The 27453-nt window shown below is 50.7% G+C and overlaps 9 protein-coding genes across 9 annotated transcripts; 5 read left to right on the top strand and 4 right to left on the bottom strand.

Annotated features, from left to right (window-relative positions):
• Positions 1-333: 333 nt before the first annotated feature.
• HO173_011907 (uncharacterized protein) lies at positions 334-2612 on the top strand (the record flags this gene model as incomplete). Its single annotated transcript, XM_037313781.1, has 2 exons — positions 334-539; positions 599-2612. The coding sequence occupies 2 exons, from the start codon at positions 334-336 to the stop codon at positions 2610-2612; spliced, it is 2220 nt and encodes a 739-aa protein (XP_037159296.1).
• Positions 2613-2742: 130 nt separating this feature from the next.
• On the bottom strand, positions 2743-4595 carry HO173_011906 (uncharacterized protein; the record flags this gene model as incomplete). Its single annotated transcript, XM_037313780.1, has 4 exons — positions 2743-4070; positions 4126-4279; positions 4338-4459; positions 4517-4595. The coding sequence occupies 4 exons, from the start codon at positions 4593-4595 to the stop codon at positions 2743-2745; spliced, it is 1683 nt and encodes a 560-aa protein (XP_037159295.1).
• Positions 4596-7398: 2803 nt separating this feature from the next.
• HO173_011905 (uncharacterized protein) lies at positions 7399-9104 on the top strand (the record flags this gene model as incomplete). Its single annotated transcript, XM_037313779.1, has 3 exons — positions 7399-7680; positions 7746-7820; positions 7875-9104. The coding sequence occupies 3 exons, from the start codon at positions 7399-7401 to the stop codon at positions 9102-9104; spliced, it is 1587 nt and encodes a 528-aa protein (XP_037159294.1).
• A 1336-nt stretch (positions 9105-10440) lies between these two features.
• HO173_011904 (uncharacterized protein) lies at positions 10441-11214 on the top strand (the record flags this gene model as incomplete). Its single annotated transcript, XM_037313778.1, has 3 exons — positions 10441-10467; positions 10530-11056; positions 11121-11214. 3 exons carry the CDS (start codon positions 10441-10443, stop codon positions 11212-11214), a joined length of 648 nt encoding a protein of 215 aa, XP_037159293.1.
• A 1041-nt stretch (positions 11215-12255) lies between these two features.
• On the top strand, positions 12256-15892 carry HO173_011903 (uncharacterized protein; the record flags this gene model as incomplete). Its single annotated transcript, XM_037313777.1, has 7 exons — positions 12256-12511; positions 12566-13258; positions 13314-14260; positions 14312-14545; positions 14599-15208; positions 15257-15818; positions 15868-15892. The coding sequence occupies 7 exons, from the start codon at positions 12256-12258 to the stop codon at positions 15890-15892; spliced, it is 3327 nt and encodes a 1108-aa protein (XP_037159292.1).
• Positions 15893-17012: 1120 nt separating this feature from the next.
• HO173_011902 (uncharacterized protein) lies at positions 17013-19403 on the top strand (the record flags this gene model as incomplete). Its single annotated transcript, XM_037313776.1, has 5 exons — positions 17013-17299; positions 17364-17565; positions 17625-17826; positions 17880-18626; positions 18679-19403. 5 exons carry the CDS (start codon positions 17013-17015, stop codon positions 19401-19403), a joined length of 2163 nt encoding a protein of 720 aa, XP_037159291.1.
• A 980-nt stretch (positions 19404-20383) lies between these two features.
• HO173_011901 (uncharacterized protein) lies at positions 20384-21916 on the bottom strand (the record flags this gene model as incomplete). The annotated part of the gene is made up of 3 exons (XM_037313775.1): positions 20384-21102; positions 21163-21854; positions 21906-21916. The coding sequence occupies 3 exons, from the start codon at positions 21914-21916 to the stop codon at positions 20384-20386; spliced, it is 1422 nt and encodes a 473-aa protein (XP_037159290.1).
• Positions 21917-23098: 1182 nt separating this feature from the next.
• HO173_011900 (uncharacterized protein) lies at positions 23099-23668 on the bottom strand (the record flags this gene model as incomplete). Its single annotated transcript, XM_037313774.1, has 2 exons — positions 23099-23328; positions 23389-23668. The coding sequence occupies 2 exons, from the start codon at positions 23666-23668 to the stop codon at positions 23099-23101; spliced, it is 510 nt and encodes a 169-aa protein (XP_037159289.1).
• A 1138-nt stretch (positions 23669-24806) lies between these two features.
• On the bottom strand, positions 24807-25520 carry HO173_011899 (uncharacterized protein; the record flags this gene model as incomplete). Its single annotated transcript, XM_037313773.1, has 1 exon — positions 24807-25520. The coding sequence occupies one exon, from the start codon at positions 25518-25520 to the stop codon at positions 24807-24809; it is 714 nt and encodes a 237-aa protein (XP_037159288.1).
• Positions 25521-27453: the final 1933 nt, after the last annotated feature.

The raw sequence follows: 27453 nt of genomic DNA, 5'->3' as shown, positions 1-27453 counted from the left end.
GTCAGGTCAGTCTACAGGTAAAGTCTAACCCGCACACCAGCCTCACTCGCGATCCCTGAGGCTTGGCGAGACTTGGCTTGGCACCGAGGCTTGGCGTCACCATTCTTCCCCTTCAAACTTCAGTATTTGCCAGCTCCGCCGTACTAATATCTTTTGGGAATAAGCTTTACTTGTATACCTATTTCGCCATTGCATTGTGAGGTTGGAGTAGCACACGGCCACTTTCTTCTTTTAGAAATGTTCATGTGCGTACTACATTCTCTATCAATCTAAAGCGGAAGTCTAGACTTCAAGAATTTTGCACAATCTCGAGCATGCCTCACATTCATCACCATGGCCTACAAGCGATCGCGTGCGACCTTCGAAGCAGACCTTACTGCTCAACAGTCGCCATACGTCATATACGGTACTCCACTTCCACCTCTGGATCCAGACATTCGCGATGACGGTACTTACGTGCCCGTGTGGAAGCAAGAGGTCACAGACGAGCAAGGAAGGAAAAGGCTGCACGGCGCCTTCACAGGTGGATTCAGTGCTGGGTAAGCCGCAAATGGCCCGAAAGCATTGAGGAGAAGCCTCACTGACGTCTGACACATAGATACTTCAATACCGTTGGATCCAAGGAAGGATGGACGCCTTCCACCTTTGTCTCGTCTCGGACAAACCGGAAAAAAGATGCCCCTGCGGTTCAGCAAAGACCGCAAGACTTTATGGACGAGGAAGACATGGCCGAAGCTGAAGAGGCCAGAAAGGTACAGACTGCGGATGCCTTCGCAGGGCTTGCATCTACAGTGGGAGAACGATCGCAAGATGATACGTTCATGGACATCCTGAAGACTAGCGGGGAGACGATGGGGGTAAAATTGTTGAAGAAGATGGGCTGGCGCGAGGGCCAGGGTGTGGGACCAAAGGTCAGGAGAAAAGCAAGGCTAGAGGAGGACCAGGAGCCGGGTGGTGGGTCAGATCAACAAACTCACCTTTTTGCGCCAGAGAATTCGCGTATGATATCCTTTATCAGAAAGAGTGACCGCAAAGGCCTGGGCTTTGAAGGTGACGGAAGGCTTTCAGAGAGCAGAGATGTCGCTGGGATGACTAAACCTACAGACCCGGCCAGTGATGACGAGGAAGAAAGTACAGCCTTCGGAGCTCCCAAGAATAGTAGTAAGACCAAAAACAAAAAGCCAGAACGCAAAGGTGGATTCGGCATGGGTGTTCTCAACGACAATGGCTCTGACGACGAGGATCCTTATCAACTGGGCCCATCGATATCCTACAATCGTATCATAGGAGGCGACAAGAAGAAAAAGAAGAAGCTCGAAGCCAGTAGATCTTCAGCCAATCCGTTGCTCAACAGCAAACCCGTCTTCATCTCCAAGAAAGCTGGTGCAGGGAAAGCTAGTGCGGGTTTTCGAAGATGCCACGATGGCCGTCTACCTTTGGATGGCTTCGTTCTCTCCAGCAGTTTAGATCCTTTTTCCTCAATCCTCTCACAAGATGGCAAATACCCTCCTCCCAAGATCCCCCCAGACTGGAAGTCTTCCAAGACGTCCTCCAACCTTAAAGCATCCGCCTCAGCCCAATCAGTCTATCAGTCTCCAGCCACCATCGCCGCCGCCTCGAAGCTCTCCCCCAAATCTCGCGCCGCCCTTCTAGGCGAAACCCTTCTTCCAGGCAAATCAGTATTCGACTACCTCAACCCCAATGCCCGTGCCCGCATCGCCTCCGCAACCAACAACCCCAACCTTCCCCCTGCCTTAGGCGAAGCAGACGCTCACCTGTCCTCATCTCATCCAAGAACACTCTCCTCGCTCATCCCATCCTTAGCCAAAGAAACCGCCCTTACGGCCCTCAGCCGAGGAACAGCAGGCTGGATGCCCTACGCCGAAGACCCCGCCAAGCGCTCTCGCTACCGTCTCTACCTCGAAATTTGCGCGAGCCTACGCCCAGAAGGAACCCTACCCGATCGAGCCCCGGGCGCCAGTAACGATGACTGGGTCAACGAAATGAACGAATTCGCGCACGCGGCGCAGATTTTCAAGCCTGTGACCGGCATCATGGCTTCGCGTTTCACATCCTCATCCTCAGCTCCGAAGCTCGCATCTGACAACATCAAATTGGAAGGCTCTACAGATGCACCGGGGGATTCACAACTACTCACACAACCTACTGCTAAAGCGAAGACACCCGCTGAAGAAGCGGCCACCGTGGGTATGTACGGGCCTCTCACTCGCTCAGTGGAGAACTTCTACCCTACGCGGTTGCTGTGTAAGCGCTTCAACATCAAGCCTCCTGCGCACGTACAAGTAGATCCTGGAGACGTGGCCCCTGAGCAAGGAAATGGAGCACCGCCACCAATGCATTCAAGTGCGATGCCGCAGAAGCGGTTGGAATTGGTTGGGAAGAGGGATATGGATGAGTTGAGGATGAGTGGAGGTGGGATGAGGAGTGTGGCGGTGAAGGTTGAGGACGAGGGTGGTGGAGAGGAGATGGGAGAGGGTCAGGGCATGGAAGAAGTCGTGGTGGATCCGGAGAGGAATGAGGCGATTGAGAAGGAGAGGCCTGGTGACGAGATTTTTAGGGCCATTTTTGGTAGTGACAGTGAAGACGACTGATGAGAGCTCCTAACCCTTTCTCCGCATGGATCATTTTCAAGCGATTTTGAAACTTCTTGATATTGCAGCTACGGCGCTTTCTCAATACTGGGTATCATGTCGTAGATGACTCCATTTCCTTCATAGACCCTTACGCCCTCCTCCCCCTGGTCTTCTTGCCCTGCACCGCGCCCTCATCCTCATCATCATTATGGCCCTTCCTCAGTCCCTCCTCCAGTCCCCACTCCTCTTTATCATACCAATCTTCCCCGTCGCTCATCTCCCCCACATGTCCCTCCGCCTTACACCACTTAAATACCGTCATCCTCTGCCGATCTGCTTTTAACAAACCCTGATGCAGTTTCTTAGCGCCGCGGCACACTTCTTCTTGTTTTTGCACGTAAAGGATTAGCATGCGGCGCGTTTCCTCGGCTTCGGTGGGCGGGAGGCCGATGTCGCAGGAGGGGATGGCGGAGGGGGGAATTATGAAGAGGGGGTGGATTGGTGGGGGAATGGAGGAGGAGGGAGAAGCGGTGCGGGTGGTGGTTGCCGGAGAGTTGGCTGCTTGGGCTTGGGCGCGGGTTCGCATGCGGCGAGGGGAGGGTTTCGTTTCGTCGTCGGCATCGATACCATCCTCCATGACTTCGTCTCCTGTGTTTTCTGTGGCTAGGGCGGTGTCTCCATTAGTGGGAATGTCTGCTGCGGCAGGGATAGGACCGTCTGTAAGTGGGCTGGCCCGTGTTACGGTGTGGTCATTGTTGCCACTGTGCCCTGAGTTTCGGCCAGATCCCACATCTGTGTCCAGCGTATCTTCTGATTCGGCTGGGCCTGTGATCGAAGCTTCAGGACCCACTATGTCCACAATGTCGTCCTCAAAACACCTTTCCAACTCTTCGGAGTCCCCCGGCTTGGCTCCTTGACCTTCGGATACCTTGCCATTGGCACCTGTCATCTCAAGGTCCGGTAGGACGTTCAGCTTTGTGACCTCCTCTTCTTGTGCTTCATTAGGTGGGCTGGGGTGTAGGGCGCCATAGGCCGCTGCCTCGATTGCGTCGATGCTGTCTTCCTCCGTGGTGTCTTCGTGCGATTCGTTGGTATTGGCGAGCTCCGTTCCGGGCTTCGCTTCACTTCGAGTTCCCAATTGCCGGTCGCCATTGCCGATGCCATTAACCATTCTTTCTTGTGTGTGGACTCTTCTCGGACCCTGCGGGATCCCATTTGACGCGGTACCATTGTATAGGTGCTCTGTGCTGAACAATACCTCATCACTTTTGGAACAGAGTGAACCGCAAGGTATCCACGTTTGGTCTCCTCGCAGCTTCTTCAACAGTTGCTTGGCGTTGTTCAAAGTCTTCCTCTCTCTTTGCACCAATTCACAAGCATGTTGCGCCATATCTGTCAATGTAGATGAAAGATATGGGATGGAAAGCGAGGGATGGTTCAGCAGGCTCGCAGGAGACGTCAGAGGTAAGAGTAGATCTATTGATTGCCATGATCAGCACTTGAATTGGTGAGATAGCTAATATTTGCTTACTTTCGAGATGAATGTCAGCATATGGGTTGTCTTCCGCAGCTCGCGCATCAGCTTCCCCGTCTTCGTCCTCATCCTCAAGCTCTTCTCCGTCTTCATCGTAGCGCTTGGGGTTTCGGCGAAGTATATTTCTGCGGTAGCCGGCATGCTCAATCGTCTGGCGGAGAATGTCAGCCTCGTAATCAGTAGAAGCGCCATCGTAGATTTTAACCCACCCGCTTGTAGGCCTTGGCCCCGGGGTTTCTTCCTGATTGTGCATCTTGCATGTGATGCACCTTACGCTTGAGTTTGTTCCCACGATTCGTAGCTTGGAGGTATGGATCGTCAGAGTCGGAAGCTGTAGGGAGAAATGTCAGTGTATTTCTGACAGCAGACCCTCGGTATACAATTTTACAGTCTTGATACCGGGCAATAGTCAGTTTCATGCCCAGTATTGTATCTTTTGTCTCTTGAGTCAACCTAGTTTGCGCCATTGCGGGCGGCATTGGCCAGGAGCCTCCACGAATCGATTTTGGGGTTTCGGGGAGAACTGCGTGTGATTTGACCGACGAAGGATGGGTAGTGGCCACAGTCTTCAAAGCATGGAGAACGATGGTGGAATTGGTGTGGGAGAAGGGCGGGCAGTTGAACAATGCAAGCGGGTGTGCTGCAAGATGTATTCGGGAAGGTCCGGTTGAAAAGTGAAAAGGGTGAAAGATCGGGGCGGGCAAGTAGGAAATGGATGCAGTAAGTCGCTCTTGCAAATGAGCAGAAGTGTCTTTGGTTGGGGGGATTAAAGAGGAAGAGCAGGAGCGATGTAGGAGTGGATGGTTGGATGGTGTGGTGCAGTGACTACGGGCGCCAATTCAAGTCGATCCTCAGTTGTGAGGTCATTCTCTGCGGAATGTTCCGAAACATTAACGAGCTTAATTTCTCTTATTTCCCTTTCAACTTTTCAATTGTGTTGAGTCATTATTTTCCACGGGAGAATTGAGAGTTGGAAGAGGTTACCGACAATGCACCATATTCACCTGATGTTAGATACGAAACACAATGTGTTCGTCGAGCATATCAGAGTATCTACGTGCAAAAACATTGACAAGAGTAGATGCTGCATTACACGAGTACGAGTAGAGCTCTTGCCTAGAACTAGATTGAATGTACATGGACGCTTTCCCTCCACCCATTTCTCGCATGTCTCGATCACTCAGTTCCACATTGACTACATGCATCCCATTCGAGTCATGTCCCACCGTTGCAAGCACACAAACCAGCTGCTCTTCGATAGGCTTGCTTTAGGATTTGGAATATATGCGCCCCATGTCCACACTTGAGATCGTATCCTCAATCAGAGGAGGGGGGGCAGATGCGGAGAAAACGGCCATGGCGAGCGGCGCATGATGAGAGTTCAGGGAAACCATGGTACTGAAATATGCACTACACAATATATCTCCGATGGAACTTGTAGCCTTGCATTTTGTCGTAACATGAATTGGTCATGATCAGAATCGATCTGAATGCTTAGAAGCGAAATTCAACCTCAAGTACCTTCCTGTTATTCATGACCTAGGTATCGCAGAATGAATTGTGCGGTGGTTCTCTGGTGCCACAACTCGACGTTTTCGGCATGGCGTGCACCACAAGTTACATTCCAGGTAAAACACCCGACTGGGAACGTTGAACTTCCGCCAAAAATTTCCCCGGTGGTTCGAAACTGAGAGGTCCAAGTCATTGACGAAGGCTGGTAACGGCATCGCTAGACGGTCCGGCTCTCATGATCCACCTATCAGAAGTTTCAGAACCATGAACTCGCTGCCGTCCGCTGCCAGCTGACTAGTGAACGCGAGCGTCTAATATGCTTTCCGGCTGCTTGGACGCAAGCATTAGAAAGATCACCGTCAACCTACCTTCGAAACGTGCTAAAGTCACAATGTCAGTTAGGAAGTAAACAGACGACGTCTGAACAACATTGTGCTATCAATTATGGTCTAGCCCGATGCTGCCACTATCCGTCCTGACCCCTGTCTCAGTCGCATCCTCGCATTAGTGAACCATTTTCCCTGCGATTGCTGAGGATATGGCGGCTTGTTGAGCGTATCGGAGAATAGCCTGGACTGCTTTCGATTTGGTAACGTTTGGGGGCCAAAAAGACGAACTGCAGTCCGCATGAAGAAATGAGGAATGTGCACGTTGTAGCACCCTGCCAGAGTGGTCAACTTGACTCGTAAAACATGTGATATCCCAACTGCACGCATCGACTTGGAGTTGACTCTACTGCTGATCTCCCAACTTGGAGAGGCTAGCTGTAAAGGTGTCAGAGAATGTCACGCAATCCTATATTCACACTGGGGAGGGAGAATGCCATGGTCGTGGATCCCAGAGTTCAGTCAACACATTTATTTAGCGCCACACTAGTAGAGCAGGGCTCCGTTCTGGATCATTCCCACCGCACTGGAGGATACCGTGGTAGCTGTACAGTGATGCCTGCAATGATTGGTTGAAGCCTATCATGCATTCGGTTCTGAGATCAGCTTCATAGAAGTCCCATTTGGCCTTCGACTGGCTTGAAAGAATTAGATGGTCTGGTCGACAGATCCGGCGAAGAGGCTCTGGGCTGGAAGCATACTGTACTCCTTCCGGCGGACATCGTCCCAACATCACCTCTAACCTCTATGGCCACCGTTTGCCTATGGACAAAGGAAGTCCTCCCCTGCCGCCAACTTTTCCTTCCTGTAGGCAGTGTTGGCAAGGGTCGACAGCAACGGACAAAGACTATCTGGCGGGTAGTGACCGTCGCCGCTTTGGGGCCTGCATAACTTCTAGAAGCCTTGGAGCTGCACTTCCCGATTGCTGCATCCGGAGTTGGCATGGTAAGACCGCAATCCAGATGTCCGCAACAGGTGCGTTCTACTCATCACCTCATGATGAGCCCACTTCCTTGTGATTTCCTCTGTTTCCTCCATGATCCACATTTCTGACACAAGATTGAGACCTCCAGCCTCCAGAGTTTCCATACTTCAGTCAACAACAATTCTATAGGGCAACGTGAGCTCCGCAACCCTCCAGAACTTAGGCATATCGAGCAGCACATTGAATAGGGCATCTGGAGGCTACGCCAATCGGTAGATTTGCCAATCAAGACACGAGGGAAGAGGTCACTCACACGCGGCAGTCAAGTCGGGAACACACCGCTCTTTGGCGACGTAATACTTGGGTAAATTCCAACCAGCTCAACAATAGTCAGGCATATTCTCAAGATAACGCAAGCTCCAATCCGGGCTCGTCCATACGTCAATCATGTCTGTGGCGGCTATGGTAAAACAGCCTCCGCCAACGCCTCCAAGTGTCGACGGCCGCCAGCTTCAGGATGGCTTCGGTCACCTGGTGCAGCACAACGCCCGAGGCGAGCACCAAGCCAACATATATGCCTTGGGCAACAGCCCATATATACCTTCTGGAGCCACCTCATTCGATAACACTCCAGAGCCAGAGATTGGCCAGTGGTATATGGACCAGTACGGCAACAAAAGCTTTCGCCTCTACCAGGAACAGAACGACCTCGGCGTGGATATGAGTTTCGTAAGTCGCACCAAGAGGTTGGCAAGTCTCAAGACGGACGACGCGAAGAGGCTAATACAAAGCAGGATGCATACGGACAGCAGGTCTTCCATCCTCAGCAACAGGGTGTGTACAACCCTTATGCTCTCCAACAGCAGCACGTAAGTCCAAATGCAGCCGTCCAGCATCAACAGAAGATTGATCGGTTCATACAGCAATACCCCAACCCTATGATCCATGGTAGGGCGCCTCCTACACCAGAAATGGCTGATCAAAGCGCGCCACAAACGCGATCAACGAGGCAGAACCGATTAGGCGCCGGCTCTCGCCATCCTTCAGGCTCCCCCAGACCGCGAAAGGCTGCCCGGAAGAAGAACACTGTGAAAACAAAGACGCTTAGTGGTCCGCTCAGTGAGTTGACAAAGGATATGATAAACATCCAGATCAAAGACACGGAGGCCTGGGTCAACAGATCTGTAGAAGATAGGAGAGAGGAGGCAAAGAAAGACAACTTCGTGAAGCGTCCCTCGAACTCCTTCATCCTGTACAGATCCGCATACGCAGACAGAGCCAGAGCATGGGAGAAGTCGCCCAATCACCAGAAGATATCTTCGCTTGCTGGCGAGAGCTGGGCGATGGAGCCTCCAGAAATTCGGAAGCAATTTGATGCGTGGGCCAAGGTCGAAAGAGAGAATCACGCCAAAGCATTCCCGGACTATAAATTCCAGCCACAAACAGCCAAGGCCGCGAACCGCAAGCGCAAAGGAAGAGCAGGTGATTCAGAAGACGAGCTAAGCGACAATGGCTCGGACTATGCATATGCACCAAATGGAGCAGGCTGGTCACTGAAGCCTAAGAAATCAAAAAGGCCTTACCGTGAAACCAGCTACACGCCAAGCGGAACATCCCTTGACGAGTACGACCCCAATGGTTTCGACGCTGCGGAACTCTTTCATCATCCGTCCTCTTACCAAACACATAATCCTGGGAAACCTCTGCCTGCCGCTTTGAACCAGCAAGCTCTTCACAACCAATACTACCAGACGACAAGCCATCCGAATCAAAGGATGGCCCATCTTGGCCACGTCGAGGATGTCTTCGTTCATCCGATCGACGGTCCATCCGAGTACCATCACCCGGCACTGCCAGTGATAGGGATTCCAGGTGCATATCATCACGAGCTGCAGGGCGAGGATAGCCGACAGCAGATGATGAGCGGCAATTCACAGCTTGACCCAATGTTGGCAAGCTATGACCAAAGCCATCCTAAATATCCTAGTACCAGTGGTAACGAGCATTTCAATCAGTCGATGAGCATCCAGGCGGAAGAATACCAGACGCCAGCATATTCGCCCGTTCTGAACGACTTCGAAAGCGAGCATGAGGACGCAGAACCGGAGATGGGGTCTGATGAGTGGTTTGCCCAACAAAGAGATCGGTCGTGAGTTCACCTGAGTTGAGATCCTGCCTGACCGGAGTTGTCTTGGGGCATCCATGGTATCCTCATTTCTTGGGCGGAGGGAGATAGCCTGGTCTTCTTATCCATTTATAGAAGGCGCTGTCGCTGGTGTTATAGAGTTTCCTTTGCAAATCAAATTTATAATAAGACTTTCCAACTCCTACTCCACCTAGTCATGCGCCAATTCGGCGAAGAAATCGGAGCATTGAATAGAGCATTAAGCGGTCTTTCATCACCCCGGTCTCCAACCCTTTTCCAGTTTCCTGGCAACAAGGGCCTCGTCTCTCCACACCATTCCCTCTAACGGACTAAGAACCCTTTCGAACCATGAAACAAAGCTTCAGGAATTTTATGATCAGCTTGTCAAACGCGCGTGGGACGTCATGTCAGCGGAGCACTTTGCGCCTATCGGAGTAGACTTTGTGAACGGGTGTCAACAGCTCAGCGGGCAGGTCCACGGAACGTGGAGCAAGCACAACCAAGACAATTACTTTGATACTGCATGTTCCCGACAGCATGCTTCCATTGTCGTTCTCCGGCTTTCCGGAATGTTCCAGGTGTCTTATGACTAAGCAGAGTAGGGCCGACGTCTTGTGAAGATCATGGCGGACGTCAATGCTTCTCTGGTCTGCTTTACCGTAAGCATATCCTTCTCAAGAAGAAAAGTCTACTCGTTGAGAAAGTCTAAGGAGCATGGTACAGGAAAGAGTCCATCGCTATATCCTGATACGCCACCGTCTATCTTGCTCTAGGTTTCAAGGCTGGAGAGGAGGGTGTTGGACGATGGACAAAGGCACGAGTACCAGGGTTTGAAGGATTTTTCATGTATGACATAAAACATAGTGTCGGCAAAGTAGAGCTAGTCTAGGTGGTTTGCAAAGAGTCGTTGAGAATTTCGACAACGGCTCGTGGATATAGGACTTCTTACCAACAGAGTACCAGAGGACTTCCATTTCGACATCCTAATGAATACTATCTTTCTGCAAGAAAAGGAGAGGCCTTTGAGCCAACGAAAGGTGCTGCCGTCATTGGTTCCTGTGTCTCGGAACACAATTTATATATGGCGCAATGGCACAAGAATCGATGGACAAGGTGATTGATGTCTATATCCTTGGCACGAAGTCAAGTGATTTTCGGCTTGCGGGTAGGCCCGGTCTTGGCATTGTTCGTGAAGACGCGAGATTTGGCCAAACTCAATGTTTGGCGACTGCCAAGCATACCATTACAGCATTTGGCATCCATGGCAAAGATGAGGTGGATCTTAGAGCTTTGAGCAACTGTGCATACGCTTGGCTGGGTTAAAGATTGATCCAAAAGTCACCATGTATGGTGACCATGCCTTCAAGCTTGTGAGTTCTCCCCACATTAGAAGTACAAACAATTGGAAGGGTACTGAAGACTACCACCCCAGGTCCAACATGCCAAAAGAACACAGGCCTTAGTTCATCTACCACACTATCAGACCGAGCTCGTCCGAGAAACCACACGCGAAGTACGTGACCTCGACAAAGACGTTTCCAACATCCTCGCTCCCTTCGAAGGCTCCTTCAACCCCTCCTCTGAACCAGCCACCGCATGTTCTGTCCTGGTCAATCATCTTTGCATGCGCCGTAACAAGCGGTGCCTCCTTGCCTATCACCGAGTCCGATCTGACAAGCTCGAGGAGATGTGCTGGAGTGGTAAGGATATTCTGGATCAAGAGCAACAGGCTGGCCGGCAGGGCAATGGAGAAGGGTCAGGCATGGCTTCAGAGGCAGGGAATCAGAGCTCGCTGAGTCCGGAGGAGGAGGAGTACATTCGCCAATATGGGGACATGCTGGCAGCATACAAAGGGCAATGGACGGATATTGATTTGACGGGGAGCTTGGAACCCCCACGAGATCTGTTCATTGATGTGAGGGTATTGAAGGATGCTGGGGAAATTCAGACTGAGTATGGGTATGATTGTCTTCCCCATAGGACACCGTGTTGGGAGTGGAGGTACTAATGCACAAGCTGTCAGGGCTATCACGTTGACGAAGAATAGCCAGTTTTTTGTGAGGCAGGGTGATGTCGAACGATTGATCGCTCAGGGATATTTGCAAAAGCTAAGCTAAAGACTACGCGGCATTGCTCCAGTGCTGTAATACCTACAAGGTGGACGGCTTGACTGTGGATCTTCGGTGCTACAGCGGCAAGGTGAGCCTGAAATTCCCCATGGAGCAACCCAATATCTGACATCCGAAGAAAGCTCCTTCGACTTATGTCAAAGTCATTCAGTAGCTTTTACTCCGCACTGATTTACGGGTGTTGCCTTCAATGGCTTTGGCTAGCACTGGCGCGAGTGAGGTATACATCCCTAGCGACGCCCATTTTAGAGCCTGCATTATGCATGAGAGGCGGGGTATTCTATCTGCGAGGAAAATCGGAGATGGACGGCAGCCGACTCACTGCAATTGTTTTCGAGTGACGATGGATGACAGCAGAAGCAACGCTTTGCTGTGCGTGTCGAATGAAAGATCTTTCAATGCAAAGCATTGATCAGACCGTCATAAATGCCATCCGACGGTACGGAATCTAGGGGAAGTGGAAGGTCTTCCCCACTTGGTGCGTAGGCGAAGGAGAGGCGATGCCAAATAATAGGACAATTGCTATCGAATTCTTTTTATCTACATATAGTGCTTGTAATTCCCGATCATGCAGCGGCGAGATCACGCCGACATACTCTCTGAATATGCATGATACCTAGGTATGCATTCTCCGCATGCATCCCAGCTACACTAAAGTATGGCGGCGCTGAGGGGTTGGTGGGGGAAGGTTAAACTGGAAAAAAAAATCTCGAGCTTAAACTTGTAGTGGGGTACCCTTAACTAGCAACTAAGCAAACCGCAAAATTCAACAAACCTCTCAAAGGCATGATGGAGTACACTGCCACATTCTCTTCTCTTCCCTTCTTCATTCACTCTCTTCCTGGTCTTCTTCTGCTTACCCTGCAAGTCCCGGGTTGCCGTTCTTGCGGCACATCCAGTCATTTGCTTGCTCACATCGCCATGCATCTGCACGTATCACGCCTTATGTCGTGAACCTGTTGGAATCTGTTGGGATCCAAGAGACCCCGGAACGTGGGGCGGTCGTAGGACTCTCAAAGAACGTTGGAAATGCCAGGCAATCAGTCGAGTGGTAGTGGCAGGAACAGGAGTGGATCACAATTTGCTCGAATCCGTGGACAAGAACCTATGCCCTCCAGTGCGGACGGCAGTGACCATGAAGGCACGGACGAAATTGAGGACCGTGCCAGTGGGTTCTTTCGCCAACGAAACGAGTCTTCTCCCTCAAGGATGTCCTTTTCCTCTTCTTTGAACCAGAAAACACCCGCCAGATCGTATTTTCAACACTCTTTCCAAGACTCCCATGGTGCGCTCCAAACCATTCAGACTCTACCAAGTGTAGCGTACTAAATGTCGACAGCTCCGTTCAATGTCACAAGAAATGCCTCGCAAGGTGTACGAGAGGATACTGCAGAACTCGCGTCGTGGGCTCTGTCCTACATTGCCTCAAACCGCAGCGAGCATTCCCCCTCACGCCATCACACTCCCTCTACAGCACAGCACCACTCTTACCTAAGCAGTCAGTTAGACCAAGATGATCTAATCCGTCATGATTCAAATACTTCTTCCCGTCCAGAGGCTATCCAAGAGGTCTCCGAGCCCACATCTCCCAAAAGCTCGCATTCGTCACAGAAATCACAGTGCCACTCAGCTTTGACTGAGTTGATAAGAAACTCTCCTCCAACCGAAGAAGACAGCCACGGGACAGACGAAGACGAATCACCTTCTACTGCAGGCGTGCACCCAGTCACTGTTCGGGAGGGAATCATCTCACAACCGAGTGAGCGGACAACACTACTGGGTAAGAGAACCGCTTATGGTTCAATTAAAGATCTTGAGGGTCAGCTGGTAGCTAAACCTGAGCCGACAAATCAGATAAGAGCCGTCTTGCAACGATCCAGAGAACAGAGCGCTCGAATCTTCAGAGTTGCCTCCAACCCTAAGTCATGGGATCGGCAGCATGTATTGGAGTATGGGTTTCGCCAACCAGCTAGCTTTGTGCCTCCTGTGATACTTGGACTGCTACTTAACATCCTTGATGCTCTGTCTTACGGTGAGTTAAGAAAAATTGAGTACCTGTCAGAGCAAGTCGCTGATTTTTGAGTTAGGCATGATCTTATTCCCTCTCGGCAATGCTACTTTCACGGGTCTCGGACCCGAGGGAATCTCCATGTTCTATGTCAGCTGCATTGTTTCACAGCTAACATATTCTCTCGGCGGTAGCATCTTCAAAGGAGGGATAGGCTCCGAAATGGTAGAACCCACTCAGACTTCAGAGGATACAGTGCTAACAAATTTCAAGATCGAAGTTGTCCCTTTCTTTCATAAGATGGCATTCACCATTCTCGCAAAGGTGGGCGAGGGCGAAGACAAAAAGGCCGCTGTGCTCGCCACTACGATTGCTGCTTACGCCATGAGTTCCGTACTCACAGGGGCGGTTTTTTACATCATGGGATTATGCAAGCTTGGGTCCCTGATCGGCTTTTTCCCTCGACACATTCTGATCGGATGCATTGGTGGTGTTGGATGGTTTCTGGTTGCGACAGGATTGGAGGTTTCTGCAAGGCTTGACGGCAACTTGGAGTACAACATACCGACCCTGCAAAAGCTCTTCCGGTCTGATACCGTGGCTCTTTGGATCATACCATTGATCTTGGCTATCATCCTTCAAAACGCGAAACGATGGATGAAGCATCCCTTGACAGACGCTACATTTTTCTTGTCCATCATTGCAGTGTTCTATTTCTACGTTGCCGCCATTGAAGAACTCACTATACCCGAACTACGCAACAGAGGGTGGATATTTGCTGCACCAGACGCTGGGAAACCTTTCTATTCTTTCTACGAGCTCTACAATTGGAGACTAACGGACTGGAGGGCCATTTTATCATCGGTGCCTGCAATGCTTGCATTGACCTTTTTCGGGGTCCTCCATGTTCCCATCAACATTCCAGCTTTAGGTCTGTCGACTGGAGAAGACAATGTCGACGTTGACCGTGAGCTCCGAGCACATGGCATATCGAACGCCCTGTCGGGATTTTGCGGGAGTATCCAGGTACTTCTTTCTTGGTTGTGCGGCTGAAGCACTTCGCTGACTACAGAACAGAATTATCTCGTATACACGAACTCAGTGCTGTTTATGAGAAGTGGGGGCGACAGTCGAATTGCTGGTGTGATGTTGGCCGCTGCAACCTTTGGTATACTTGTCATCGGACCAATCATCATCGGCTTTATTCCGATCATGGTCGTTGGCGCACTCATATTCTATTTGGGACTGGATCTAATGAAGGAAGCCCTGGTAGACACATGGGGCAAAGTGCACCGCCTCGAATATCTTACCGTACGTTGCCTTCCACTTTACTATGGTGAATCACTCGAGCTTACCATATACAGATCCTTATTATCGTCGTTACTATGGGAGCCTATGACTTTGTCGTCGGTATTCTTGTGGGCATCGTATTGGCCTGTGTCAGCTTTGTCCTCCAAACATCCCAAGTATCTGCCATCCGTGGGAAGCTCTACGGAGGCGTGGCAAATTCGACAGTCCGGAGACATCCAATTCAACAGCGTTTCCTGCTTGAAGCTGGCAAACAAGTTCACGTTATGAAGCTTGCAGGCTATCTGTTTTTCGGTACCATTGTGGGCGTTGAGAAGCAGATCCGGGAACTGCTGCGGGAAGAGTCTTTTCGAAAACAACCAATCCGCTTCCTTGTACTTGATCTATACAACGTGGACGGCGTCGACTTCTCGGCCGGAGAAGCCTTTAAGCGGACCAACAGGCTACTCATTCAACAGGGAGTTCAATTGGTCATGTGCGGTCTCGAGATGAAGAGCGATGTTGGCAAGAGCCTCCGTAATGTAGGACTCTTTGACGATGATGACGGCGTCTACTACTCTAGGAGTCTCAATTCGGCGCTGGAGTACTGCGAGAATGAGCTCTTGAAGGCGTTCTATCATCAGCGGGATCTCGAGGTAGAGACAGAGTCAACTCCTGCTTTCCTGGGTAAGCCTGCTCTAAAGCTGCTGAGTGAATCTACTAATGCCTGCACAGAAGTGCCGAAGCCAGAGCAGACCAGTATACCATCTTCGGAGACTATTTTCAACTCCCCACGGAGGCATCATCTGCACCAGGTAGCCACAGCGACTCTCAGCGAACAGAACCCTGCACCACCTCAAAGATGGCAGGACTATCACCAACCTCTACAGCTCATTCTGCAGACCTTTTCGACCGTCTCCAATAAGCATGAAGATTTCTGGTACAAGGCGGCGTCGTTTTTCGTACGCAAGGAGTATGCCGCTGGAACCGTGCTCTACAATCCCGGCGATCGGCCCAATGGCTTCTACCTGCTGGAAAGGGGCATGCTCAAAGCGAAGTACGACTTTCCCCAAGGCAAATACTCAGAGCTCATCGTGGCTGGCACGACTTGTGGAGAGCTTCCCTTTTTCTCAGCTACCGAGAGAACATCGACGACTTACGCAGAGAGGAATTGCGTCACGTGGATGCTGGACGATGATCAATGGAGGAAGATGCAGGATCAGCACTCGGATATCTCACAGGAGTTGCTGAAGATAACCCTCAGACTTACAAGCGAGAGAATGGACGCCATTACCAAGTAAGTTCCGAACATCTAATTCCATCAACTTTTTGCTCACCTTTTTCAGGTACATGCTGCTCACGAGTGGATGAAATATGCTGTATGATAGCCCCTCGAAGACAAACGCACATGAGGTTTTGGGGTAGGGGTGTCTATGGGTCAGGGTCGATCTTTTGCATAGCGGCAGGAGTTTTATGAAGGCCAAAAATCCGGGTGGATATTTCGAGACGCAGGAAGGCAAGGCCATATCTGAAAGTCTTCTGAGAGGAATGTGACGGACGGATGCTGTTTTGATGGGTTACCAGCGTTTGTGCATGGATGTTTCGCAGACTACCTAGTCTGCAAAAGTCTGGATGTAGATAGATAAGGCTATCGGGAATTTGTGTACATTATCATTGGCTGTGGAGATCGAGATGAAAAAAGAAGTGTCTGTGTGTAAAGTGAAAGTCGAGATAGCGGACGTTGCGGGTCACACAACCTGCCAGTCCACTCACTCGTTGGAGGAGTTGAGCACATGGTCACATGCCTACTGACCTGCAGAGTGACAATGCGCCTCATGCTTGTCGGCGAGGGCGGCGGTCATGCGACCAAGGTCCCTTTTTCACCATATGTTCGCAGATAGAATATGCTTGGATCATTTCTGGGACAGAGGGGATAGATACCGTAGGGTTCCGTAGGTATGGAATTGTATTAATATCCTTTTATGACTTGCAGAGTTATCCCCGACATTAATTCACAGTATCCTCTGTTTCAAAGCAGCAGTGCTCGCCGAATCAAACTGCAAGGAGACCTCGAGACTTTGACCTTGGCATCGGCTAAGACACTAGCGTACCCGAGATTACCTTAAGGTAGGTACTTTACTATTCCCATTTTCCACTAGTTAAAAGCAAGCAATCTTAGCGCCTTCGCGTCTCCAAATAAAAAAATCCAAATCCAAAAAGCTTTCGAGACAATCTCCCTTCATTTGGCACACTTCAACTCCAACTTCTCAACATTTTCTTCACCTCCATTGACTGTGCATCAACTTGTCCTCCTTCTTGTCATTCTCTATACACTGATTTAGTGTCCTAGAGATACCTATACCCTACACAAAACAAAAGCTTTGCCTTTGTTGATAAATCGTCCAACGAGTCAATCGCACAACCACACTGAACCCTTAACCATCCAACTTGACACCTTTTCACATCAGACAAGAACATCAATTCTACAACCATGTCTGCAGCTACTGAGCAGCATTTGGCAGGGCAAGTGCCCATCACTGCAACTGCGTCCCAAGCTACCAGCGACCCCATCCGAGATCAAAACACCTCGGACTTGTCCCCTGAGTCCCGACCAGAATTAGGGATGAATGGAGTGACCGATGGTGCCACGGCCGCTGCTCCTACTGCCCCTAATGTCAGCAATGTGACCAAGGAGGAGAAGGTTGGAAAGGGGGAGGTCATGGTTGAGTCCCACCCAATCAATGAGGGCGTTCTGAACTACAAAGGTCCTGGCCTCAAGTAAGCCTTATCCGCTCTCTCCAAGGTTTGATGCATATCTAACATGGCGCCTTCCTTCGCTTAGGGGTCTCATCTTCTCCAAGAAGTACTTCTGGCTCAGCGATGCACCCTTGGAACATGGACACCTCTCTGGATACCTCAGCAACGAGAAGTCAAAGGACATCGCACATCCCAACGCTGCACATGCCAGCCAAACGGGTAAAGGTCTTCTCTTCTACGCTAAGCGCGCTGAGGATAAGGGTCATCCCCAAGGCATGTTCAATCTGGTCAGTATCCTACCTACCCGTTCAAGGATCAGCCTACTGACGTGGTCTGTACACCCTAGGCCAATGTTACCGACGTGGTAAAGGGCAACTTCAACGACTTTGGATTCAGTCTCAATGGCCACAAGCACAATTTCCAAGCCATCAATAAGTCAGAGAAGGATGCCTGGTTGGTAACAATCGAGACCAAGGCAGCTGAAGCCAAGACTGCACGTGAAGGCATCGTTGGCAGCTCTGGCTACAAGAGTCAGCTTGAGAAATACGGCATGTTGGCTCATTAGGATAGCTTGCACGATGCGCATGCTGATATATCATAGGTGCTGGTGCCGCTGCCACCACTGGTACTTCTCGCTCTCGATCTCGAGGAATGATGGCTAGCAAATCCCGCGAACGTAGGACCAAAGACACTACGACCCACACCACTCCTGAGGCAGCCGCCGCTGCGTTCGACACGACGCCTGAGACAGCGACCGGCATCCCCACCGGCGACGCTCCCAACCCTGTCGCGGACTCGACCACTGGTACGACCTCTGGCACGACTACAGGCGCTGCTAACGGTGCGACCACCGGCGAACACGTCGGTGAGGCCGCTGCTGGTGGTGCTGCTGTGGGTGCTGTTGCTGGCGCAGCCGCGGCTCGAAATGGCTCTACCTCCGAGGAAGAGAAATCCAAGGCGGCAAAAAAGAACCGCTCTCAATCTCGCAACAACAAACGTTCCAGTATATTCGGAGGCCTCCTAGGCAAAAAGGAGGACAAGAACCTAGATAAAGAGGAAAAGAAGGAAGACAAGGCCGAAGACAAGGCCATTAAGAGGGAGATCAAGAGAGAAGACAAAGCCGACATGAAGGAGCTCAAGAAGGAGGAGAAGGCCGAGAAGAAGGAAGACAAGGCCGTTCGAAAAGAGGATAAAGCTGTCGCGAAGGAGATCAAGCACGAAGACAAGGCCGAGAAAAAGGCCGAGAAGCAGGAGTTGGAGGAAGAGGCCAAGGAGGATAGGCTCGTTGAGAAAGAGGTCAAGCAACAGGGTGTTGCTAAGACTGGCGACTTCGACGCCGTTGCTGTTGGTTAGTAACCGGGTATCTTCCCTTCCACTGTATTCAGTCTAACTTCTCATAGCATCTCGTGTTATTGGGGAGCCCGTCGTTCCTGCTGAAGAAGCCGCCACTGGTGTTGGTGCCTCAGGCGTGGCACCGGTCGCTGGTGCAGAATCTACCGTTGCCGAGACCACCCCAGCCTCCACCACTCGGGAGACTGCACCAAAGCCAAACAAGAGAAACTCAATCTTCGGTAGTATCTTTGGCAAGAAGGATGCTGCAACCCCCGCTTCAACGGAGGTCCCATCAGCTGTTCCGGCGAAGGACGAGCAGTCTACTTTGTCATCCACCGCACCGCAACTTGACAGCCCTGTGACCTCGCCCACTGCTGAGACCACCGCAGCCACCACAGAAACCCCTGCTACAGCCGCTGAACCAACCACACCAGCGGCCGCTACCTCTCCTATCTCTCCTACCGATAAGCGTCGCACCTCTTTCTTCGGCAACCTCGGGACGAAGAAGGAGCGGAGGACTGGGGGCACATCCGACAACGAATTGACTGACGGCGAGGGCAAGAAGCAATCCTCCAGTGGATTTGGTGGGCTTCTCCGAAAAGCAAGCCGTGCTCAAAAGGGTTCCTCCCCAGCAGCCAGCAAGGATGCCGCCAACGTTCCGCTCCCGACCGACACCCCAGCCGATGCGACCAAAGCCGGTGAGACCCTCGCCGAGAAGCCAGCAATGACCGAAGGCGAGATCGGAAACATGACTGGAACCCACGAGCAGACTCCGGTTTCAGCTGCCGCCTAAAAGTGGATGTCCCGATGAGAGTACAGAAAAATGGTCAATACCCCTGGACATCAGCGATTTCATTTGCATAATACCCTCCCTCATCGCGTTTGTTCCTTCGTCTTCACCAGCCACACCTGATTGGCAAACCCCCTCTTTCCGTCGTGTGTGTCCGATGTGGAGGATAGCGGATTGATACCTGGTCTTTGCTTTGTTGTCGTTGCCGTTGTTACTCGTTCAGATACCCACCCCTCCCCTTGTTGTACCGATACCCCGCGTTAGCTTCTCTTATCGGAGACAGCGCGCTCGGCCATTAGGGCAAACATGATCGTGCAAGATGGCATGTAATACTTAATAGAGAGTCTGCTTTCTGCCTTTAACTTCTCGAGCTGATATCGACTCATTGACCCGACGCACTACGGTTTTGATCAAGGGCTCGGCAAGGTGGTTGGCACACCCACAGACTTTGATCGCAGGTGCCGTTGGTCTGTCGGTAGTATGGGGGGTTCCTGAACCGCTACGACTTGTCACTACTTCTGACAGCTTGCCTGTGTAGATCTTTAGGATTGGCACAGTAGCCGTTGCATGCTCCAAGAGAGTGCGACTGTCTGAAGGAAAGACTTGTTTTTTTCGCATTTTCTATCTGTCTGTAATGGTGCGTAAAGCACAAAGTGGAGCCATGGTAAAAGAGATGGTAAAGACGCAATCATAGCCACGAGTACAATCCGTCACCAGAAGGATCAGGAGACATCAGAACCGGCCGTCGTGAGAAAACAAAGGACACCTCCACCCATGTACTGTAACAGCCGCAATCGCATGCATGAATGAATGAATAAGAAAACCCCTTTTCCTCTCTCCTGGTAATCCTCGACCGACAGCGTCATCGCTCCAGTCCCAATGGAGCTCATACTGCCGTTCTCTTAATCGTGATATCTCAACCCCAACACACCATGTTTATCACAAGCTTGAGCACATACACACTTCCTTTTCCTCGATAGCAGTCACTCGACATGTCCCATGCCAATGGCGATTTTCTTCCAGTAGTCGACATCTGCTTCCAACTGTGTGACCTGGCCGACTAATTGCTCTGTCCGCTCCACCCTCTTCTCCCGAGACTTCCGTGCCGCCATGGTATTTCGTGCTCGCTTCATTGCCACTGTGTCATTGGGATCCTCGATGGTGATGGCCGGCAGGGGCTTGTCCCTTCGCTTTGGAGCGACGCCAGAGGTGAAGGAGTGGCGGCCTTGATGAGAGGATCGGGATGATGACTGACCGGGTGACGAGTCGTTGCGAGACATCTTCGGAGCGGTGTAGGTCGGTGAAGGGCTGGCACCCGCGAAATGAGAGACAGGACCGGTGTTTGTCTCTTCTTCGATTGGATCGAAGAGGGATGGCCACTTTTCAGGGTCGTCAGCGAACGACTCCTCTGCGAAAAGTGGCGAGGTCTCGGTGCTGTTGGCCATGTATGGAGAGTCGTAGGCGGAGGTGCCAGGGGTTGTTAGATCGGTAAAAGCACCTGAAGGAGGCGCAGACATAGAGTCGACCATGAGATCTTTGGGTGACACGGTCTGTAGGTTTGACGTCTGCGCCGGCGCCGGATCGTTGATTGGTTCGAAGTGTGTCCCGAAGTCTAGGGAGCCATCGAAGAGAATATTGTCCGAATCCGGCGCCGCAGTGAAATCGGCGTTGGTGAAGTCAAACATGTTGTCAGAGGGGACGTCTGAAAGGTCAATGATTAGCTCTGGCTCTGCACTGGAAGAGGCCACCGGAGAAGAGGTACCTTCAAAGTTGTGGGAGAGAGCCATAGTAGACAGATTTTGCTGATGAATATTCCCAGTGCTATTCGAGAAAAGGGGAACTGGAGGCCGGGTTCGAGGAGACTGTTGGTGCAAGCCAGTCGTCGAAGAAGGAGCCGAGTTTGCGTAAAAGCGCAGTTGTTGACCGGTAGGACTATTGAATTGCTGCATAGACGGAGACGAAGATAGAGACCTAGTGCCTTGGATGATGCCGCTCACTCGTAGATTCTGAACAGGAGATACAGAAGGTGAAAATTGCTGAGTAGAGTTACGTCGAGGTTGATATTGTTGCTGACCGTTGTAGGTCTGGCCAAGGTGCTGATTAGGGACCGTACGAGGCGTCGCCGGAACGAAGTCGGTGTTCCTGCGAGTCGTCGAAGGGGTGTGGGCGGTTGGGGTGGATGGGAAGAGCACAAAGTCCGAGTCCTGGTTTGAGAAGCTGATGGTATTGGTTGCTGGCGTGGGAAGCCGCGGTGATTGGGGTTGAGAAAGCCATTTCTGTGGAGTATCCGTGACGAACGACTGGTGGTCGTGTAGGGGAATGGTTGCTGTGAAGCGAGAACCTGTGCGAATGCGAGAAGCAGACGGTAGATTCAGATATTCCTGGGTAGGAAGATCTGAGGGATTGAGGGGAGTGGAGTTGGTGGGGTGTGTAAGTTGAAACAATGTTGCTATCCTGTCTGTTGACGAGATAGAAGAGAGAGATGGGATATATGTGTTCAGTTACAAGGCAGCCATATCAAATGGATGTCTTGTCAGGTATGTGGTGTGAGATGGTGTGAGATGGTGAAGAAGAAGTATGTAAGAAGGAAGAAGGAAAGATCAGGCAGAAGTGGGGGGACTTCCAGGCATTTAACAATTTACGAGTCGACTGGCAGTGCCAAGGGAGGCCGCTAAGTCCGCAAGCGCACTTCTTTTTTTCACCCACTTTTTGGTCACTAAGGTAAAATTCAAAAAGTTGCTCTGAGCACTCTGACTCATAATCTCAATTTCATCCATGCTCTCCTAGTCTCACGCTAAATTCCAGAGCGGAGGATAGATGCAAAATTGATAGGAGGGATAAGCGAAAGGGGGTAAGGAGGTAGAGCCGGTTGGAAGGCGCAGTTTGAGAGACGGGAAGAGGGATGAGATTGAGAGGTAACCGGTTCAGAGACGAGGCTTTCTTTATAGATCTACCGTAAATACCTTACTGAACCCTACAGCAAGGCGCCGGTGACAGATACGAGTATAGGTACCTAGTTCTAAGTCTTGCCTCGTATATAGATACCGTATACTTTACTGATGTAGAGTACCTACTTGGAGAGGAAGATGTTGATAATGTAGTGGGGGTTCGTGGAGTCGCACTTGGCAAAGGCCCGGACTCTCCGTGCGCAATCTGCTCAAATCAATCACTCATCACTCCTCATTCCTTCTGTCCAATCACTGCAACTTGCTGAAATTGACTTTGCCAATTCTGACTCACAGTCACAGCTTTATTAATCGTTCGCAGCGCTTCAACTCTCACCGCATTTCTGCCTCCTCCTGCAGCTGCAGCAGAACCCAGTTGCACAACCGGGTCCAATGACCATCCCTGTCAGGCTGACTCGGACAATCTGTCCCCAAGTGGCGCTTATGCATTTCAAGATTAGCGCTGACATCTCACGCAGCTAACTTTGATAGGCAGCTCTGGCAGTAGAGCAGCTGAATTCATAATGACCTCTTCTGCTTGTATAGATACCTGTTCTCTTCTAGTTCAACTCCCTCCCTCCTCTACCCTTCACGTACAGCCCTTTGGTTATGTCAAGAGCATCGACGTATTCATTAAATCCACTTCCATCACTTCAACTCCTTTACATACCAAACCCAACTAAGTCAGCATTCACATCAATCAAAGGTCGACCCACCATACTCGGAACCGGGAGCTTAGCCACAACAAGCGCTTCATTCCACGATTTGCATCCATTTTGACAGGGAATCTGCCTCTTCGTAGTCCTCGTCCGTCGTTGGAGTGTGCTGTTCATCGTCGCTCGAAGAAACTTGTTGTGCTGGGTCGGTCCGGGAGGTTGTTTGCGCAGAGGCGGTCTTGGAACCTAGTTGTCTGGGAGCGGTCGATGAGCCAGACCGTGCAGGATTGTTCGAAGAAAGTGTTTTCATCTGGCGCAGAGCATTATCTAGACTCCAAGGTTCAGTCTCGTGGCGGACTTCTCGACAAGAGTGAAGGGAATTGATACATTGATCCATTGGTCCTACCCAGAATCTCCGCTCATACTTCAAATGGAAAGGGATTTTGTCGTCCCAGTGCAGTTTAGCGAGATGTCTATCACCTCCTTCGAGTTTGCTCAAGCATGGCACAGCCATGAAATCCCCGTCGGCTCCCATATCGATCAAGTCAAAGGACCCAAACCCCCACAGTCTTTCAACCTGCTTGTAGTTGTACACAGGAACCAAGCCTGCCATGGGCACCACTTGCAGATAATGGGTCCCTAGATCAAAATACACGACCTCCAACATAATGATCGAGAGGGGCCTCAATTTTCGATGAGGGTCTGTAGTGGTTTCAAGGAACACGTTGCTCTAGAGTGTTAGGATGATGCAGCTAGTACTCGCTAGGAGAAAAGCGTATTTAAAAAACGAGATACTATGTCCGGCGGGCGATTCATCTTTTGTACTCCCAAGCTGATGTCATACGAAATTCGCCGGTGCAAGAGTTCTCGTGGTCAAGGGATGCCTTCATACGAACAAGTCTTCAGAGTTGGAGACAGCCAACGGTAGGCTACTATGTACTAAGACTCCAGGGCTGCTCATGGTCACGATAAGTTGCGAAAATTCGACGACAATCGTAGGGCAAAACAGTGAGACACTCATCTACTGATGTTGCCTCGCGATCGTTGTGCCGAAACAATGTCCGCGTGAGCACCAACACACCGATTGTCAGGCAAAGTCGCAGTTTTCCCTATCCGAATTTCAAACACTATAGGAGAAATGACCCAAAGAACCTGTCTTGTAGAAAAGACCGGATTTCGGCTCGAGGTTCACACCTTTCGATATTGCCAGGGCGTTATTTTGGCACTTGAAGGACAGCAATGTGCTCCTGGTTCGGTCGGGGAGAAAGAATGCCAAGAAAAGTGGCAGGCCGGACACGCGTCGAAGTCGACAGTGCAGAGGTCAGATGGAAAAGGACACCAATCTCAGCATGCGCCGCAGGTTGTACTTGGATCGGCGCCCGAAGAGCAAGGCAAAGCTCAAAGATGAATTGTTATAATACAGGTACACCTGAGACTTATCTTGGATAGACAGGCACAAATGGTAAGGCTCCAAGTTTGCAACGTTTTCTAGATTACGCCTGCCTGCTTCGAAAGTTGGTTTGCGGGAAATGCCTTTGAAGCCTTCAGAGACTCCCTCAGCTTCTTGGCTCCAGAGCAAATCGACAGTAAACAGAAAGGGGGATCAACTCGCGAAGAGTCTCATTCAAGCGTTGCCTTTCTGCTCCCACTTCGTCGCCCAACTTTGTTGATCACTGCCATTCAGCTTGTTGGATTCTAACAAAAACGCAGACTCACCTTGTGCTTCTTCATTTTTTCCATTGCGTAAAGCAAGCGACAGAGAAGAGCCCTTTCTTATACGGAACAAGAGAATGCATCTAAGCAGCTCACGTCCTTGCTTCCTTCAACAGCTCTGTGACAGTAATTATGCGATATCCTTTACGCCGAATTTCGGGAAGTACCTTTCGTAGCATGGGAGCCGTCCAGCTCCTCCTGTCATGGCAGACGATGATCCCTCCTGGTCGTAACATGCTTATTATATGTCTTGCATTGATACGCCAAAAAGGAACCTGCGGATCGTGTGGGTAGATGCTGCCGAGGACCAGCCGGTAGCCCAATCTACCCAGCATCTTGCGCATTCTTTCGCTAAAGAATCCTGAACCCGGTCGGAAGTATTTGGGAGGATGTTCTGCGTCAATGGTGGTGTATGCCTCGTCGAGTATTCCTTCAACGGAATGAATCTGGTCGACGAGAGTGGCATCGCTCAAGGATCGCGAAGGCTCATCGTACATCGCATGATTCCCCAGCTCATTTCCATTGCGTATGAGATCTTGTAGGGTTTTTTCCTGCCCTGCGACTTGCGATCCGATAATGAAGAACGTTGCTGTTGCACCATTTGACTTAAGAATCTGCATTATTTCGTTGGTGTATTCGGATGGCCCGTCGTCAATTGTGAGTGCAATGACCTTTGAAGACGTCGAAACGCGCCAGAGGACATCCGGCCACCGCCATTGGAAATAGCGTACTAAATACGCCGGGGGCTTGTATATCAAGTAGAAGGGCGCGATCAAGATGCATACGACACTCAAAAAGATGAGCATTGTCGCGATCCTTGAGCGTCGAGCTCTCCTACGTAACTTGGAGGGCCATCGGAGGAGAGAGGAGACATGAAACATGGAAGAATCAGCGTTTCCTCGTTCAAGTTTGAAGGGAAGCAGGTAGGTCTATATGTCGAGCTCGCGCATGACGGACCTGTCAAGCGACCTGCTGTTGTTGGAGGTATTTAGTTCGTATTAGGTTCGATTCCTAATGGCGCTGGTACAATGGTGTTGCGGTGCTTCTTATTTTCTCGCCAAGACCCTCAGCCCTACCATGAACAGGAAGGTCAAAAATCCTTCCGTCTGAACTTCGAAGCCCGCCATAAAATTCACAAACCAACCACCAAAACCCTCGAGCAACTTCCACAAATCATCCACGATGGACTGGATCTTGTAGGCGTTTCACAAAATGTGTGATCGCCAGTATATATTTAGCCTCAAAGGAACCAAAAGTCAATTTTGATATTTTTCGGTCAACGAACAGTGCATAAGGGCAATGCAGCAAGAACAACGGCCAGAGAAGGTGGTATGAAAACCATTCTCGGAAGGAGAGGGAAATGAAGGATGTGGCTTGCAACGTGGTCTCTACAACTTCGGCATACAACTCGTTGCTTTCTGTTAACGAGAGGAGGCTATGGCCAATTGAGCCTCTATGGTAGCTACTCTGCAAATTCTTCCCTCCCACCAATACTCGGCACATTAGAAGCATATAATTCCATGCTCCCAGATACTCTACCTTTCGTAAGTCATTTCCAAGATTGTGGAGGTAAGGAGCTAAGAGACATTTCTTAGCAGCCATCTACAATATCCTCCCAGCCCTCCAAATCCACACCCACCTCATTCTTCTAACATCACCTTCCCCACCATCTCTGTGTAACTTCTGTCTCTTCCAACGGACTTGTGCCCGTGGGTGTTATCTGTTCAGGAGAGACAAACGGTGCAAGCCCTTGGTCACTGTGGAACGCCTTCTGGTTGGGGAAGGCATGTCCAGCGCGAAAGGCAGCGGAACCAAGACAGGGAGCGTGATGGCTGAGACTGCCGGGTCAATCGAAAGTGATTCCAAGAAGCTTGAGCCCGGAGTAGTGAAGATGCTGGTAGGGTTGGTGGTTGCCACTGGTGTGATTGGGGCTTTGGTCCTGTTGAGCTGAACCATTCATGAATTGGAGCAATTCTAAGGCCACTTATTTCCAGCGGACGAACCATTCGAGGCTCTCGAAACAAAAAGCCCTGGATGCAATGCCTGTCCATTCAAATTTGCCTCCTTGACTTTCCCTTCAAAGCTGTGAACGCCATATCATTGCAGACCCAATCCCAGATTTTGACCAGTACCATTATTATCAACGACCATACCATGACACAAGCCTGGTGACCTAGACTTGGGCGTGCCTCATCTATTCAGCGACAACAAGGCAGGCAGTCTAGCCAAGACTCTTGTCTCGGCCTGAAACTCCAAGCTTCGATTTATCCTGAGCGCTTGTGAGCGAGCGGTCCGTTATCAAAATGCCTGCATACCTCGCGCATCGCTATCTTCAATTGCCTCTCCTTTTCCAATCCTGAGTCCAGTCTTCCACGTACTGTTTTCTAGCTTGCTCCCGGCTGAGCCCGGCATCTTGCCTGGCCCACAAGGACGCGTTATACTGTTCAACGCTTTGGATGTTGTCACGAGTCCGAGCCGCTATTTGTGGGGTGGTCGGACCGTTGGTATGTTGGAAATGATTACCCTGAACGTTGGATGTGGATTCCCTGCGACCTCACTTAATGATCGAAGCGCCTATTTAGGGTGGAGGGCAACAGGGGACGAAACTCACGACATCGTTACGCGGCGGTGGACTGTATGTGGAGTGTGTTATGTGGGCGGAAGCAGGCCAAATAATCATCAAATGCGTAGCTTTCCTCGAAGAGCGAGTCCTCAAATTGGTTTTGACGGCTGGAAACA

Source organism: Letharia columbiana, assembly GCF_014066305.1.
Source record: "Letharia columbiana isolate WasteWater2 chromosome Unknown Sc0000070_s0, whole genome shotgun sequence".
NCBI classification, from domain to species: Eukaryota; Fungi; Ascomycota; class Lecanoromycetes; order Lecanorales; family Parmeliaceae; genus Letharia; species Letharia columbiana.
The sequence above is the reverse complement of the archived record's forward strand: the minus strand, read 5'-3'. Positions and strand labels throughout refer to the sequence as shown.